A 15763-nucleotide genomic window follows, 5' to 3' on the forward strand; every position below is an offset into this window, starting at 1 on the left:
TTTGTTTTCCTTTTACCCTCTTGGGTACCTGAATCTACCCTTTCAACACGGTGTGGAAGAGATTAGTGGATGCTTTTTAAATTTATCCCCTGAAGAATGTTCGCTTGAACTGGGCAGTTAAGAACAGAAACATGTTGGGATGCTTGTTGTTTTAGTGACACATTGAGATTTTTTTGTGTTTTATCTTTTGTGTCGTATAAATAAGTTATTTGATGTTTTACATTTGTTTTATATTTTTTTTTTAATGTTTAGTACACTGTGTTAGGTGAGGGTAGTGTTTTTTGTTTAAATTCAGTTTAAATTATTTGAATAATAAACTTGTTATACATTTGTGTAAATCAGCTATAGCAGACGGTCCATTTTTTCAGGACTAGTGATGCTGGAAAAACTTATAGAGTTTTTGTGTGAGGGGGTTGGAGGCAAGTAAACAACACGTATCATCTTGCTCTTTATTGTATTACATATATCTTTATCCCCGTTGGTGGAGTAGGATGTTTTCATGTTAATAGGGATTCTTTATACCTATTTAAACATATTAGGTCTCAAATAGTGCTCAGCCGGTTGTTAATAAAGTGAGGCCTATACCCAAAGTCACGAAGGAAAAATGAAATAAGAAACTGCAACAACTGTTGTGTAGGGAGGGATTTAAAGGAGTGAGCAATTGATGTGGACAGATTGTTAGACCTTACCTAAAGTTTGAGCTCCTAGCTGCATTGTGGATGCCATGTTCCTTAGTTTGATGTACCTATCGCATGATTCACTGGACAGAAAAGTCCCGGGTGCTTAGGTCTGTTATTTAGCTAGTAAAGCCTTGCAGGATCTGTGGAATGTCTTTGTCCAGCATGTTCTTCATCATTTTTTCAGCAAGTGGTTTACGTAGTGGAAATGTTTGCGAAAGTTGTTGTTTTCCAAGACGATACCTTGGTGTATGATGAAAATGGTGTAGGTAGAGCATGATGGGAAACGTTAGTGAGTATTGCAGTATTTGAGAAGTGCAATGCTCACTGTTAAGAGAAACAAATGTTGCATACAATGGGTGAAGTGAAATAACTTGGGGCACACACACACTGAAGGAGTGAAGCCACATATTAGATGAGCAAGAGTCCTCTGTCCAGGGACTAGGAACAGTATGCTAATTTCTGATGTTAGGAAAGTATTATGCAAACTTTTAAGTTGTTTTGCAACTATGGCAGGGCCCCTTCATGCTGTTTAAAAAACAAAAGGGGGAATTCAAGTGGCGAGAGGAGTACGATTTCTTCTTTTTTTGTGAAACTTAATATAGAGATTGCCAAAGCCCCAGAAAGGAATATGATTTGTCTTTGTTTACCCTTGTACAGTACAGTGGGTACAGTATAAACCACTGTTGTATTTTCATCACAAGCCTCGAAGTGAGGGAGAAGAGCTTAAGCTCTCAGTAATGGAGAGCAAGGAATTGGCCCTAGCTTGAGCAGTCAATCTTTTAAATTGTCTTTTTAGGTTGTCACAGGTGGCACAAGAATCAGTCCGAATCTCAGAGGCTGTTCAAGGGATTTTATTGAAATATCACTGGACCCTTCACACTCTAGTCTCAATGCACCTCTTGTCTAGCCGAGACTTCCTTAGACCTGGGTTGGTAGATAGAGATTGTTTCACCCTCAGTATGCGAATCGCTAAATGAACTGAGATGTTCTGAGGGTCCTTGGCCTTATCTCACTCACCTCTATCAGACACTTCCTAACTTCCCCCTATTCTAGCCAGTTGTAAGTGCTATAAAGGGATATGGAATGTGTGCCTTGCAGACACCCTGCTTGAATGGTTTATTTTCTTTCACGCTCACTTTCTCCTCTCCCTCCCCTTCTCTTCCTAGTACACTCCTCCCAGGCCACTCGCCTCTACTGCATTCTCACAATGGAGGCGAAGTGGGAGCCCTGCTTACTGATACCCAAAGGCTTCTTTTATTGATTCCTGGGAATTGAGGAGACACAGGCGGATGGGGGGCAAAATATCAAATGCTCCCCTCCTCCTATTAATAAGCATGTGAAAAACCAGCAAAAAGCAATCGAGAGCAGAAGGGAAGTGCTGGCTGTCAGAAAAGTGGAAAAGAGAAATTAGCATTCTAGTCTGTGGGGAAAATGGGCAGGGACAAAGGCACAAGAATGCAACACACTAAAATGTATATAACTTCACCATGGGAGCACGAGACTAGATGGAAGAGCGGGTATCAACAGCTTTAAATGAAGGATGCAAATTTTGACCTTTGGGTGGACTGATCTTATGGAGCCCTCAAAGAGTGCAGTACAAAGGGGCAGTAAAAGAATCCAGAACTGTGTTGGAGGATACCGGCCAGGTTGTGGTATATGTGCCATTGATGAGGGCAGACCGAAGGTCAGTCTCTGGCAGTGTTTCAGAAGCAGAGTGACACGTATCAGAATTAAAAGAAATTGAGACATTGCTCAAGGACCAGGTAGATGGCCTTTTAACTACCACACAAACTCTAGAGGACAGAGTGGTGGATGCTGAAGGATGGTCTAGGAGATGTAAAATTTGAATAGTCGGGCATACCTAAAAAAATAAAAAATAATTTTTTTAAAAAAAAAGTAGGATCAGCAGTGGACTTGTTCATAGAGAAATGGATTCTGGAAGTACTACATCCAAAAGGATTGACCACATTATTTTCCATTGAACCTGCCAATATTGTCCTGAGAAGACTGCCAACCCCTAAGGCCAGTAGCAGAGTGACGCGTATCAGAATAAAAAAAAAAAGAGACCAGGTAGATGGTCTTTTACCTACCACGCAAACTCCATTGAACATGCTGATATTGTCCTGGGAAGACTGCCACCTGCTAAGGCCCCCACATAGAGCAATTGCCGCCAGGTTGTTTAATTTTAGGGACAGAGACTTGATCCTTCAAATCGCTAGGAAGGCAGGATCAATAAAATATAGTGGTGCCATGGTCACCATCTGCATGGACTGCACATTACAAGTACAAAATGTAGGGCACTCATTTGACTAAGTTAAGAAATAACTGGCTGCGGATATATTCTATGCAGCTCAATTTTCCTAGCAAAGATGAAAATAATCCATGATGAATGTTCATGTTTTTTTTTCTATAGATCTGATAGATGGGTGGGACTGGCTAGAAAAGAGGAGCCTAGGTAGAATGCAGCAGTAAGGGGGAAGGCGAACCTGACTGTGATGTCTTCAGAAAATCCCAACTAATAGGAGCACCCACTAAGCTTGGGTGAAGATGAGAAGAGCCTCTGATAACATAAGAATTGTGGTGGATGAAGACCGTTATCAGTGAATCAGGGCAGTGACTTGCTGAGGACTTTGGTGAGCTGGGGAAACCGATGGAAGAAGGTTTGGATAATGATGAAACGGCTACCAATAATAATCCTGGAATTAGAAATGATGAAGAGGACTGTCATTAGCTACCTCAAATAGAGGGACACTTAAGTTGAGCTGTGAATTGGTCACCATTGCTCAACAATATTACAGGTACTCCTCTCCACCTCCAAGATGGCTCTTGGCACTTTGCCCCCCTCGGGACCCCCCCCCCCCCCCGCCTAACATGAGTCGTTGATGGTGTGATGCAGAGTCGAGACAGCTGCACGTTAAGTGGCAAGGTTTGGGAGAGGTACATATCCCCCAATGTGGTGAAGGGTGGAAGGCACACGAGTACCTCGATCAAGGGATGTATGGGAATCCAGGTGTAATTGGGATAATGCACTAATGGTACCCAAGTGTGGGGTGAGTCATGGGCGTGAGAAGCCCCATCTACTACAGATCTGTGCGGTCAGTATGGTATGAAGATATTTGAGTGTTGAATGCAAGTGTGCACAACACCCGTCTCTGTGACCCTGGGCATCACAGATCAGGCCCTCGTGTGGCTCGCCTCCTTTTTCTCTGAACGGCCCTCCCAGGTGGAACTCGGGCCTTTTCTTTCTTCTACCACACTCTCTACTTGTGGTGTTCCCCAGGAATCTAACCTTTCCTTCTGGTTTTTCAACATCTACATGGCCCCCTCGGCCCCCAGGATATCTACCTTTACCTCTAACTTTCAGTGTTATGCAGATGACTGTTCTCTTTTAGGCTAACCTAGGCCGCCTCCTCCTCGCTTATCCCGGATCGTCTATCCGCAATTCAGGCTTGGTGTGCTGCTAACGATATCTGCCTGAATGCCAGTAAGACAGAGATCGTACTCATTGGAACCCCTGCTCCCGCTTTCCCACTCTCTAACTGGCCTGCCTCCCTTGACCATGCGCCCTCGCCTACTAATGAGGCAAACAATCTTTGGGTCATCTTCGACTCCTTTCTCCTTCTCTTCTCACATCTAAGACATCTCAAAGTCCAACTACCAACTGCACCTCCTCAGAGGTACTGTACCTTTTCTCACTTTCCCCCAGATGCTCATCACCTCGAGAGCCCAGGTTCTCTCTAGGCTGGACTATTGCAACTGCTTCTTTCTCAATCTTCCTACTTCTATTCTCTGTCCTCCACAACTCATCCAGAACAGAACCGCAAGACTTATCCTTTCCCTTGGCCTCAAGCCCTTGGACCGCATCTCTCTTGCACTGAAATCCCTCCACTAGCTCCCCGTGGCTGCAAGGATCAAGTTCAAGATCCTCTGCATAATACACACCGCTTTCTGGGGCCGGGGCTTGCTCTCTTCCTAAATACTGTCCCTCTAAAACCCTCCGCTCCTCCTCAAACTCTGCGGGTGGGTTGCTTTCAGAAACAGAGATTTGGGGGTTCATCTTTATCCTCTGCAGGTGCCTCCGTCTGGAACAGCCTCCCTGCCTCTCTCTGCCTTGAGCCGGAACACCTTAAGTTCCGGAAACTCCTCTAGACCTTCCTTTTCTCTTCCACTTTCTCTCTCCCTCTCCCTTGCTAACCTCCTTTCCTTTCTCTCCTCCCTCCTTCTGCCCCTTAAACTCTAACTCTGCTCAGTTTTTGCCGACTGGTTGCGTGGTCGCCTCCAGAGCCTAACGGGTCCCAGGCTCCCCCACCAGTCTTTTGTACTTGCCTCAGGGTCGCTGCACTTTGTTCAGCATGACTGCACTTTCAGCTTACACTCCCTGAGCGGGGCAACCTCTATGCACTTAACCCAGGGCCCTGATGGACCAGACTTGTTTTGTCCCCCCCCCTCCTTCATATGTACGTATTCATCACCTAAATTTTGTGTTAATTATCTGTCCTCTACGACCCCAACCCTCCTCCCCTCCTCATTTCTCATCTCCCCCTCCCGAGCGTGGTAGCAACTATAACACTTCATGCGCTTACACTAGGAGAAATGTTGTCAGGCCTAGTATTCTAGTTTTCTTTCTCGGTCTTGATCATTCAGAATCTTCAAGGCCTAAGAATGATTACTCTTCCCTTCCTGCCTTGAAGCGCTTATAAGCGCTGTATAAATAAACTATAAAAAAATAAATTATTAAAGAGCTTTCCTATGGAATATTTTGGTGAATAGTGGCAACTTTGAAGAGCTAATTTGTTGGGGGACTGAACCTGGGTAAATGGTGGTTTTAACTGAGACCAGGAGAAACTGATAGTTTGATTTGTATGTGTTAGATGTGTTCAAGTGTTATTGTCATGGGGTGACAGAGGCTTTTGTGCATAGATGGAGGGGGAGCTTAATATGGTCCGATCCACATGCCATAGAATTATCATATATAGGGGTACAGACAAGGGATTATGGGTGACTTAAATAATACCAGGATGTATCCTGGCTTGTTCACCTGTTTATCGTAGAATGTCAACGGACTAGGTTAAAAGGAGTGTAGTCTTACAACACGTGAAAAAGAAATGACAATATATGTAGATTCCTGCAGCGATCACATTGTAATGTAGTTTGGCAATTCAGGGCTTGCTGTATTATTACAAAAATGCACTGCCAATTATGGTGCCCCATGCTAAGACGGAACCTAGTGCAGGCCTTAAAATGTACATTCATGAATGGCTATTGACAATTTACTCTTTGCAAGTGATACATATTGTGTGTCTGGCGACCTAGGATGGCAGGTGACTTTGTATGTATGCTTAACTAGTAGCTTGAAAATCAAATTGTGTACCCCTGTCATATAGAAGCGTGTTGCTTGTCACAACTACTATGTGTGAGGAGATGCATTAATTTGTTAGTTTGTATTCTCCACCCACTTAGTCTTTATGGCAGGAGACTGTTAATAAGGCATTGGTTTGTTAAAACAGACAAACTATTTTGGCTGCCTTTGTACAGGACCGGAGGGCTGGGTGGTGCTGGCCAATGCTGATATTCGAGAATTCTCCTATTTGTCTGCATCACATGCATCATTGCTGAGTACAACCTAAGAGAGGGCAGCTCTCAGGGAGGAATGGGATTGCAATGAAAAACCAACCAATTCAGTTGAGAGTAAAAGGTGCACGGGTGACTTCGGGAGTGAAGGTGAGGGAGGGAGGGGGAGAAACCTAAACCCCGACCCAAGCAGGGGGAGAATTATAGAAGGGTACCCTCGCTGTAGGTGCAATCAGTCGCCAAAATGGGGAGCCTGGGCAATGTGTTTGCTGTTGTCTTGAGACTCATTGAGCACTTTCTTTCGATTGCATGTGCCAGGAATTGCTGCATAGAACAAAACTGTAAGTCCATTCAGAAACAAACATTTGAAACCCTCCATCCCTACTCAACGCAAAGGCGATTACAGCAGGAATCTTTTTTTTTTTTTTTAAGGTGTTTTGGGGCTTTCTTGGCCTTAAGCCAAAATGGAATGGATCACTAGGACAAGCCGCTTCCTTCCATCTCAGGACTCGTTCAAAAACTGTTAGTGTTTTTAACTTTTCCTCTGCTTGCAAGATAGCTCAACTGGTTGAGCGCTCCCTTCTGCGAACTGTGTATGAACTGCAGTGTGCAAGTTCAAATCCCAGCAAGGCCAACTCAGTCCTTTTATCCTTCGAGGTCGATGAATGAGTAACAACTTCGGTTGGGTGATAATATATGGAAATATGTTTTTTACAAAGTGCTTTTGTTATTTAAATAACACATTCTTCAGTGGGAGGGTTGTGGAGAGAATTTAAATGTTTTTACAAGCATAGAAGTTGAACACAGAGGTACCTTGGACTTTATCCGTGGTGTGCTAGGGATATTGTCTCTTCTCCCCCCGCCCCCCCATCCCACACCAGGATCCCATGATTTGACACTGAGTTGATCTCTGAACCACACAAATAATATGCTATGAATACCACCAAAGAGGTTTCCCAATCTGAGAACAACAATGTTTTATGCCTATTATGGAGAAAAATAATGAAGGTCTGAAAAACATTGCGCTAATCAATCTTACCCTCCCTCTGGAGAAGTTAAAAATGCTCATCCCGGCATAGATGGTCTCTTCCCTCCAGTAAGGGGATTGGCTTTGTGTACTAAATCTACAGGGTGCTGACCCGTGCATTCCAATCTGGGTACCTCATTGAAGTTGACCGCAGTTCTTGGTGGGGAAATTCTCTTCCAATATCAGCACAGCACTCTTGGTCTTTACCAAGCTCATGTCTGCAGTGGCAGCCCATCTGAGGCTTAAGTGTGTACACATAGCTCATGTTTGGGTGACTCGCTCCTCTGAGCACATTCCCACACAGGAGCCCCCCCCCCCCCCCCCTCAACCTTCACAGTGGTACCTTTTCAACTTGTCAATCATTATGCACAGGTTTTCCAATACCGCAACCCACAATCTTTTCCTATTTCTACCATTAGGACACCCATCTGGCCAGAGCTCATCTTCCTGCAGAGCGAATTCAAGCATTCATGTCAATTTGCAGCACATACATCAGGAGCCAGTGGGCACCAGCATTCCTCATTTTGAGGGCATGGGTTTCTTTTCATCTGTTTTGTTGGTGGTTTCTTATCTTCGCCTCTTTGAACTCCTGCAATTTTAACTGGCTCGCTTCTGGTATCAAAGTACAATGCCCTAATCTCAAAAAGTCCCTTTATCGGGGGGTGCTGTTGCACACATCTAAGATGGCCGCCTAGTTCCAAAGCTCCAGCTTCTATAAATCCTTCAAGATACGCATCCTCTCTTGGGGCCGCCCGCGCAACAAATGAAGCCTGTCGATCTGTGGCGTAAGACTGGGCACATACTGGGAAAAATGTGGGCCGCTACGCCGGACCGCGTTTAAGATACACCGTCCTGAAGATCCTGCGGACGGAGGCTGTAATATTGGCCACCCGCGAGTTCCGTCGATCTTCCCCTGGAGCCGCGGGGGGAGGGGCCGGATCGAGTCGGAGAGGCCGCGCTTCGACCAAACTCCTGGAGGTCTTCGGACCATCGCTGCCGACTAATGTGAGGGTGCCACGTCGGTATATATCGCTGCCGCGTACTGGGCACGGCGAACGCGGTGGTCCCCCGCCAACGGCCGTGTGGTGTGCAGCCGCCGTGCTACGCGGGCCACTGTTGATCCGACTCCCGTGCCTGCGGAGCTCCCCTGATATCTCCTGCTGGTGGAGTGCCCCTCCACATGTGGACGGACGTTAAAACAAGTAAGAACAGGTGGGGCAACGCATGAGGAGGGTGGACACCCCGAACAGGATCTGCCGAGGAGGGGACATTTTATCCGGCTACAGCCCTCCCTGGGCGATAACCTTTACACACCTCTCCTGCACGATAACTGGGTCTAAGCTCACTACCAATCCTGTATAGAGTCTGTACCATACATTGGGGAGGACGGGGCTGGGGGCGCTGGAAGGCGCGGTCTACTTGAATCTACACATGGGCCGATACAAGCAGAAGGGAGCACGCCCCAAGAAAACAGGCCCAATGGACTCCTTTGCCAATTCCCAGCCCAGCGGGTCCACGGCGCCCCCGTTGCAGCAAGTGGACAGTCAACCTGAGTTGCCAATGGAGGAGAGGGCGGACCGATTGATGGCTATGGTTCAGAACGGCTTCCTAGCGTGAACACTAAATTGGATGACATAGGGGCAACAATCAGCTCCTTGAAGGCGAGGGTGGACAAGGAAAGCACACGGATTACTGAGGCCGAAAGCAGGATCGCTATCAATGAAGACTCGATACTACAACATGGCCGCGATATTGCCCAGTTGAAAGGGGACCTCCGGAAAACCCTTGACAAATGCAAGGATTTGGAATCCTGTTCCATGAGGAACAATATCCGTCTGGTTGGGGTGGCGGAAACCTTTGGCAAGGGGTCTATGGAACGCCTGGTAGAGACCCTTCTGAAGGAACTCCTGGGTTCCGACTCCTTTTCGGACCATTTCCTTGTGGAGCGAGCACACCGTACATCGGCACCTCCGCCCAGGCCTGGAGCTCCACCCCGTACAATAATTGCCCGCCTTCTCAATTATAGGGACGCTATCCTTCGGATATCCAGGGATAAGGGCACCCTATTCCATGAAACAGAATCCACATATATCCAGACTTTTCCACCAATGTGCAATCACTTAGGAGGTCCTATGAGCCCGTCAAGAGACAACTGAGACTCCGCCAGGTCCCGTACTCCCTTGTCTACCCAGCGAAAAAATGAGAATTCAGCATGGAGGCAGGGCTCACTTTTTTGAAAATCCAACTGAAGCCATGCTCTACGTTGAAGCCTCCATCCCTCTACCGACCCGGGAACCAGAATCTGCTGCCCCGGGGCGCGGTGGAGCCCGACGACCCCGCGGGGTGATATGTTTTTTGATGCCACACTGCTATAATGTTTTAAATTGAAGGCACCAGGGTGGCCCTGAATGTAAATATTTGTTGGAATGGAGCCGTGCAGACTTCCTGGGTCGGCGGTTGTATGAGTGCAGCTCACACCCCCAGGAGTGTTCCTATGTTATGGTTTTAGGGGTACATCGTCCAGTTGGGGTTGATGATGCGGGAGGGGGTTGGGAGTGGAATAGGGATACGGTGTTGCCGTGCGAAATGCCGGGCTTGTTGGGGGGAACCCATGTTTCGGGTTGTTATAGCGGTTAAAATAGAGAGCGGTTTTGCAGCAGGATACCCATTCTCCCTGTGACAGGGGCGGGAGTATGAACGTAGGCCTAGTCTCAGGTACGACCATGACACAGGTCAATAAGGGCTTGAATGTTAAGCTCCTTTCCTGGAATATCCGGGGGTTAAATAACCCGATTAAGGCAAGGAAGATCACAGCATACATCACACGCCACAACCCTCACATTCTTTTTATGCAAGAGACGCACACGCTTGGGCAGGTCAATACTAAACTTTTACTGAGGTGAGGGTCGCACAGGTACTATACAGAATACTCAGCACAATCCAGAGGAGTGTTGACTCTCATACACCCCAAATTGTGTTTTAAATATCAGTCCAGGAAAATAGACCCACAGGGTAGATACGTACTGGTGTGGGGGGGAATTGGCGGGGCACCAAGTGCTTCTGATTAATACCTATGGTCCCAATTTAGATGACCCAGAGTTTTATTGCACAATACTGCATATGCTATCATCATCATCTGGGGGGGACACAAATACTCTGGGGTGGCGATTTCAACATATTGGACCATTCCCTGGATCGCTCATCGACTGTCCCCAGAACCCCCTCCAAGGCCGCACTGGTAGGAACACAATTAATGGAACAGATGGGTATGGTAGACGCATGGCGTGCATTACACCCAAGCGAGAAGAAATACACCTTTTACTCGTCGGTGCACGATTCTCATTCGCGCATTGACTATTGGATCGTTAGTCAGTCACTATCTGGGGCGATCTCCCAATGTGATATACATCCCTGTACCCTTTCGGATCACTCGCCGGTATCGCTTGATATTAACTTTAGTGATGTCTCCCCCCCCGGCGAGAAGATGGAGGATGCCCCCTGCAATCCTAAGAGACCCCAACATATGCGAATCGTTGCATGCGGAGATTGCGGAGTTCCTAGAACTAAACAAGGGTTCGGTTGCCACTTATGCCACACTATGGGATGCATTCAAGGCCTGGGTCCGGGGAGCCATCCTGGGCAAGTCGACTGGTATGTTGAAGTCGGTATGTGAGGAATTGGGGGTGGCCGAGACAAAAATTGGCCTGTTACAGACTGAGTACAGAATCACACAGGATAAGGTAACCCTGTCGCAAATACATACCACGCTAAAAGAATTCCATAAGTTGGCCCATAGAGAAGTTCTTTAAATGGCTGCACCAGCCAAAGCCCGACAATACGGGGAAAGCAATAAGGCTGGGAGATTCCTGGCCAACATGCTTAGAACTGATAGGCACCATAACCCGATCCCGAGCATACAGACACCGACTGGAGGGACGGTACACAGAGACCGAGACATTGACTCCGCTTTTACTGAGTTCTACTCCTCCCTCTATTCCAACCACGATTTAAAAAAAAAAAAAAAAAAAAAAAAAAAAAAACCAAGAGGACATGTTTCAATATCTAGATAATCTCGACCTTCCCACATTAACGGCCGAAACCCGTAATATACTAGATAGGGCAATCACATCAGAGGAGATTGCAGAGGCCATAAAAGCTCTATCGAGCGGCCGTTCCCCTGGCTCGGATGGCCTTCCAGCAGAACTATACAAAGAATTCTCTAGCGAATTGGCCCCGATACTGCTGAAAGTGCGGGAAGAGGCAATGGGCCTGCGGGTTCTCGCGGAATCGATGCGAGAAGCAATCATCACTGTCCTTTTGAAACCCCGTAGACCGCCACAAGACATGGCGTCCTATCGACCCCTGTCTTTAATCAACACTGACGCAAAAATCTTCGCAAAAGTGCTGGCTACCAGACTCCTGCCATACATGCCGATCCTGGTTCATCCTGACCAGGCCGGCTTTATACCAGCCCGATCCACGGCTCTCAACCTGAGACGCCTATTTAATGTTATGGCACAGATAGACCCAGATGCCAAGGCGGCCGTGGTCACATTAGACGCCGAGAAGGCTTTTGACTCTGTTTCCTGGGCATACCTCTTTCTGGTGCTGGAGCGGTTTGGTCTCGGCCAGTACTATATCAACTGTGTCCGATTATTATATACACAACCGACAGCTAAGGTCCTGACTAACGCCACTCTCTCCCCGTCATTCCACCTACACAGGGGGACCAGGCAGGGATGTCCCTTCTCACCCATACTTTTCGCTCTGACCATTGAACCAATGGCGGAATTCATACGTCAGAACCACTCACACAGAGGTCTTGGGATGACCGGCCCCCTCAGATAATATCACTTTACGCTGACGGCACTTTACTATATGTCCGTGACCCCAAAGAAAATGTGCAACACATCATGTCCGACATACATGAATTCTCAGAACACTCGGGTTATAGAATTAATGTACCGAAGACAGAAATATTTGCCCTTACTGACTGCACGGGAGACCTAGCTGAAATAGAGGGATTTAGACCTGCTCCCACCAAGGTACGTTACCTAGGGATAATGGTCGCCAGAGATAAAACCCTGCTATACACGCACAATCATGGGGAACTGTTGTCAACCCTTTCAACCAAATTTCAGATGTGGGCTAGCCTTCCGCTCTCCCTGTATGGCAGAGTTGCGCTACTTAAAATGGTGGTCCTCCCCAAGCTCCTATATTACTTAAATAACATCCCACTTTGGCCTGGTAAACCCTTCTTCTCAAAACTTAAATCACTCGCCTCCTCGTTTATCTGGAATGGGAAAACTGCCAGGATGGGTTGGGATAAGATGGTTAGCCTTTTGTGCAGGGAGGCATCGCGGCACCAGACTTCGAGCTTTATTATTTATGCGTGCAAGCGCAATTTGCAAAGCATTGGTTCGACCCAGAGGACACTGCCCCCCACATATTGATTGAAAAGCACTCTGTTCCCCAAACAACATATGCTCAGTCCTTAACCCAAGCTATGGGGACATATGCCCGTTCGATCCGGTATACATGACCACTCATGCTTGGGCCAGAATTTACAAGTGGCTAGGACTGGAATCCCCCTACGACCCAGAAGTCCCCCTGTGGGATTTCTCCAGCATTTCTCCCACATTTGATCGAGCCCTCTAGCAATCCTGGGACCCTAACAAGCTTTTCACACTACGCCACATGTTCCCAGATGGTGAGTTCTGTGACCTCACGGGCTTTACTGAAGCGGTGGGGAGGGACCAGCTTAAAACGCCTTCAATATTACAGGATGAGGGCTGCTTTCTCGGCGAAGTGGCCGACATTTCCGCAGGAACCCCAGTCCCATGCATGCATTAGGTCAATAGTGTCCATGGACGGTCACGGCAAGGGGGGTCTCATGCTATATTCATTGGTGCAGACCCATTCCCCATCGCGCAACACGATGAGAGAAATCTGGGAGCGAGACGTGGGCACTCAGATAGATGAGGTCCGCTGGGCCCCGGTATTGTCAGCTTACTCGATCAGTGTCCATGAATGCTGGGCGCCGGCTGATTCAGTTCAAAGTTTTAAACCAATTACACTACACTATTACCCTGCCAGATTAGCTAAATTTGTGGGAAATTGCACAGGTGCCTGCCCCAAATGTGACGCCCCCAATGCGGAGCCTTATCATATGTACTGGTCATGTCCGTTAATTGTGGAGTTCTGGAAGAAAGTCGCAAGGCTCCTTGAAGATATCACGGCCATTATGGCGATTCTCTCCCCCCTGAAATACTTGTTGGGCGATATAGGCAAAGTAAAGGAAACCACGAGGCGATTATTTAACATTTCTTGCATTATTGCCAAACGCTGTATTCTTAAATGTTGGAAGTCCTCCACCGCCCCAACCAGAGCCACTTTCTTAAAAGACCTTTGTATGGTAAATGACGATGAGGAACTATTTGTATTGTCGGTTCCGTCACCATGTCGCCCCAAATATATTTGGTCATTGCTACGCTGTTCTGTGCGATCTGGACTCAGACCCTGATGCAACACCTGGGTCCTCGCCGTGATCTGCAATGTCTACCACTCTTGTACTGGTTGCTCTCATGTCTGAAAACTGTGATGTCTTCCTCTTCCCCTCCCTTAAATTGAAGGCTGTAAAATAATTAAGCTATGTTTTGATATGTTTATATTGTGTCTTGCTGCTGACCTACTCTCAATAAAAATATGTTTTAAAAAAAAAGAAGTCCCTTTATCATTGTAAATTGATAACCAGTCTCCGGCTGTACCTTTCAGGTCACTGGACCCATCCCTGATGACTGCAATAAACTCTCAAGAAGCTGCAGGTCTGAATTTTATGGGTCTAGCGGGACCACAGCAAATACTCGCAGACCGTATCACTGCCATTTCTCTTTGCAGAGTTGTACCTATTCTCCTCAACTATGCATATTGTCTCTCTGAAATTTGGCACTTGGCCATTGAGAACAGCATCTTTATTGTGGTACCCCACCTCCGCAGTGAGTTAAACTCCAAGCAGATTCCTTGAGCCTCCTTTCTTGAGTCCCTAATGTATGCAAGCGTTTCCCTTGCATTCTGGATCAAATAAAGTAATGCTATCCTTGGTACGGTCGTATGGGACTCAGTCCCGAAAGCAGCTGTCTGTCAGCACTTTCCAATACAGGCGTGCTTGTACTGCCAATTGCGCACTGTTTCTGCACATTGTTCCTGCTTTTTTTTATACTCCTTTGTTATCCATCCTAATCTGGGGGATAACCCTGCAACGCCTCTTCCCTCTGTGCTTTTCCATGTCCCCACTGCCATTTGGTCACCTGTAATCTGGGAGGAAGCCCCCTTCACTTCCTTCTCTACTCTCCCTGACCATTCGCCCTCCCCCCAATCACTCTGTGCCTTCAGGCCCCCTCTGCACTGCCACACATGCCCTCCACTGCACACCTCAAGGATTCTGTTATTCCTTAATGCGAATTCACTTCTTTTTTCCATGCACACTCCTTTGCATACCTTGAGCCCTTACAATGCTTCCTCCTGAAATAGCTTGTTCGAGAATGGTTCTCTACGCATTGTTCTTTTTCCGTTTTAGTCACTGGGCACATCCTCATACATCCACTAATCTGTTAATTGCTCATAACAGGAAATGTCATCTCTATGCTTCACATAGGTTCTGCGACTAGCCTGTCTGGGGGATGCACTTGTGAGGGGCAGTTTCTTTATGCCTTTCCCCCCCTACCATTGATCCCCAGAGTAATGCAGAAACTCAGGGCATTCTCTTCTGCCGAATCATTCTGATAGCTCCCAGTGGCACATGAGATGTAGATACTGCAGCCTACTTCAGCTCTCATGATTGCTCCCCTGGCAAATTCCAATTCTGAGCAAATTCCTGACACCCAGGATAATCTCTGCATGCTGAAAGCAGACAGGAAAACATCTATTTGCTCAATGGAAAGGACTAGATTATGCTGCTACTCTCGTGACTGTGGAATGAATCTTCTCCAGGCATCTCTGGATGACATGCAGTCTTTTGTTTCTCACTTGGTGGAAACCATAGTCAAAATAAGTTCCTGCCATACAGATCTTTCGTCAGCTGGCACATATATGATAATTGGTGTAAACTGTTTTCTGTTGATTGTCTTGCATTGTTGTTTCTCCAGTTAAGGGGCAAGAGCTGGGTAAACTTTACGGCAATGTCGCCTGATATATTCAATCAGAAACAAAATGTTTAACAAAAGTTTGATGTTTTAATCATGGGTAAGTGTTTTAAAAAACACGATAGTATGATAATCAATTTAAACCTATAGAGATTACCAACCAATGTCATTAATAAACATGAAGGTTATTCTCTGCTGTGAGTAAAAATAATAATGTGTAAATAATACTTTCAGTGTGGAGGGTGCTTCACGACCTGTGACGAATGGTATCCAACTTGTGGTTTCACAGAGAAACGTCAGTTGAGAGGGAGTTTATTTTCATTGTAAGGCTGAATTGTTCAGAA

General features: G+C 46.7%; 1 protein-coding gene across 4 annotated transcripts in view; it reads left to right on the top strand.

Moving 5' to 3' along the window:
- Positions 1–15763, top strand: part of MED6 (mediator complex subunit 6) — a 292739-nt gene that overhangs the window by 245505 nt on the left and 31471 nt on the right. Inside the window, exon 7 of one of the 4 annotated variants that reach the window (XM_069638862.1) lies at positions 14053–14232. The exons of 2 other annotated variants lie outside the window; for them this stretch is intronic. In XM_069638862.1, coding sequence (XP_069494963.1) covers positions 14053–14217 — 165 coding nt within the window. In that variant the 3' untranslated portion in view covers positions 14218–14232. Of the gene's footprint in view, positions 1–14052; positions 14249–15763 lie in introns of those variants that run through there. One more of the 4 variants, XM_069638864.1, reaches the window with a different exon arrangement.

This window comes from Ambystoma mexicanum, chromosome 14 (assembly GCF_040938575.1).
Source record: "Ambystoma mexicanum isolate Mex_15411 chromosome 14, UKY_AmexF1_1, whole genome shotgun sequence".
Classification (NCBI taxonomy): domain Eukaryota; kingdom Metazoa; phylum Chordata; class Amphibia; order Caudata; family Ambystomatidae; genus Ambystoma; species Ambystoma mexicanum.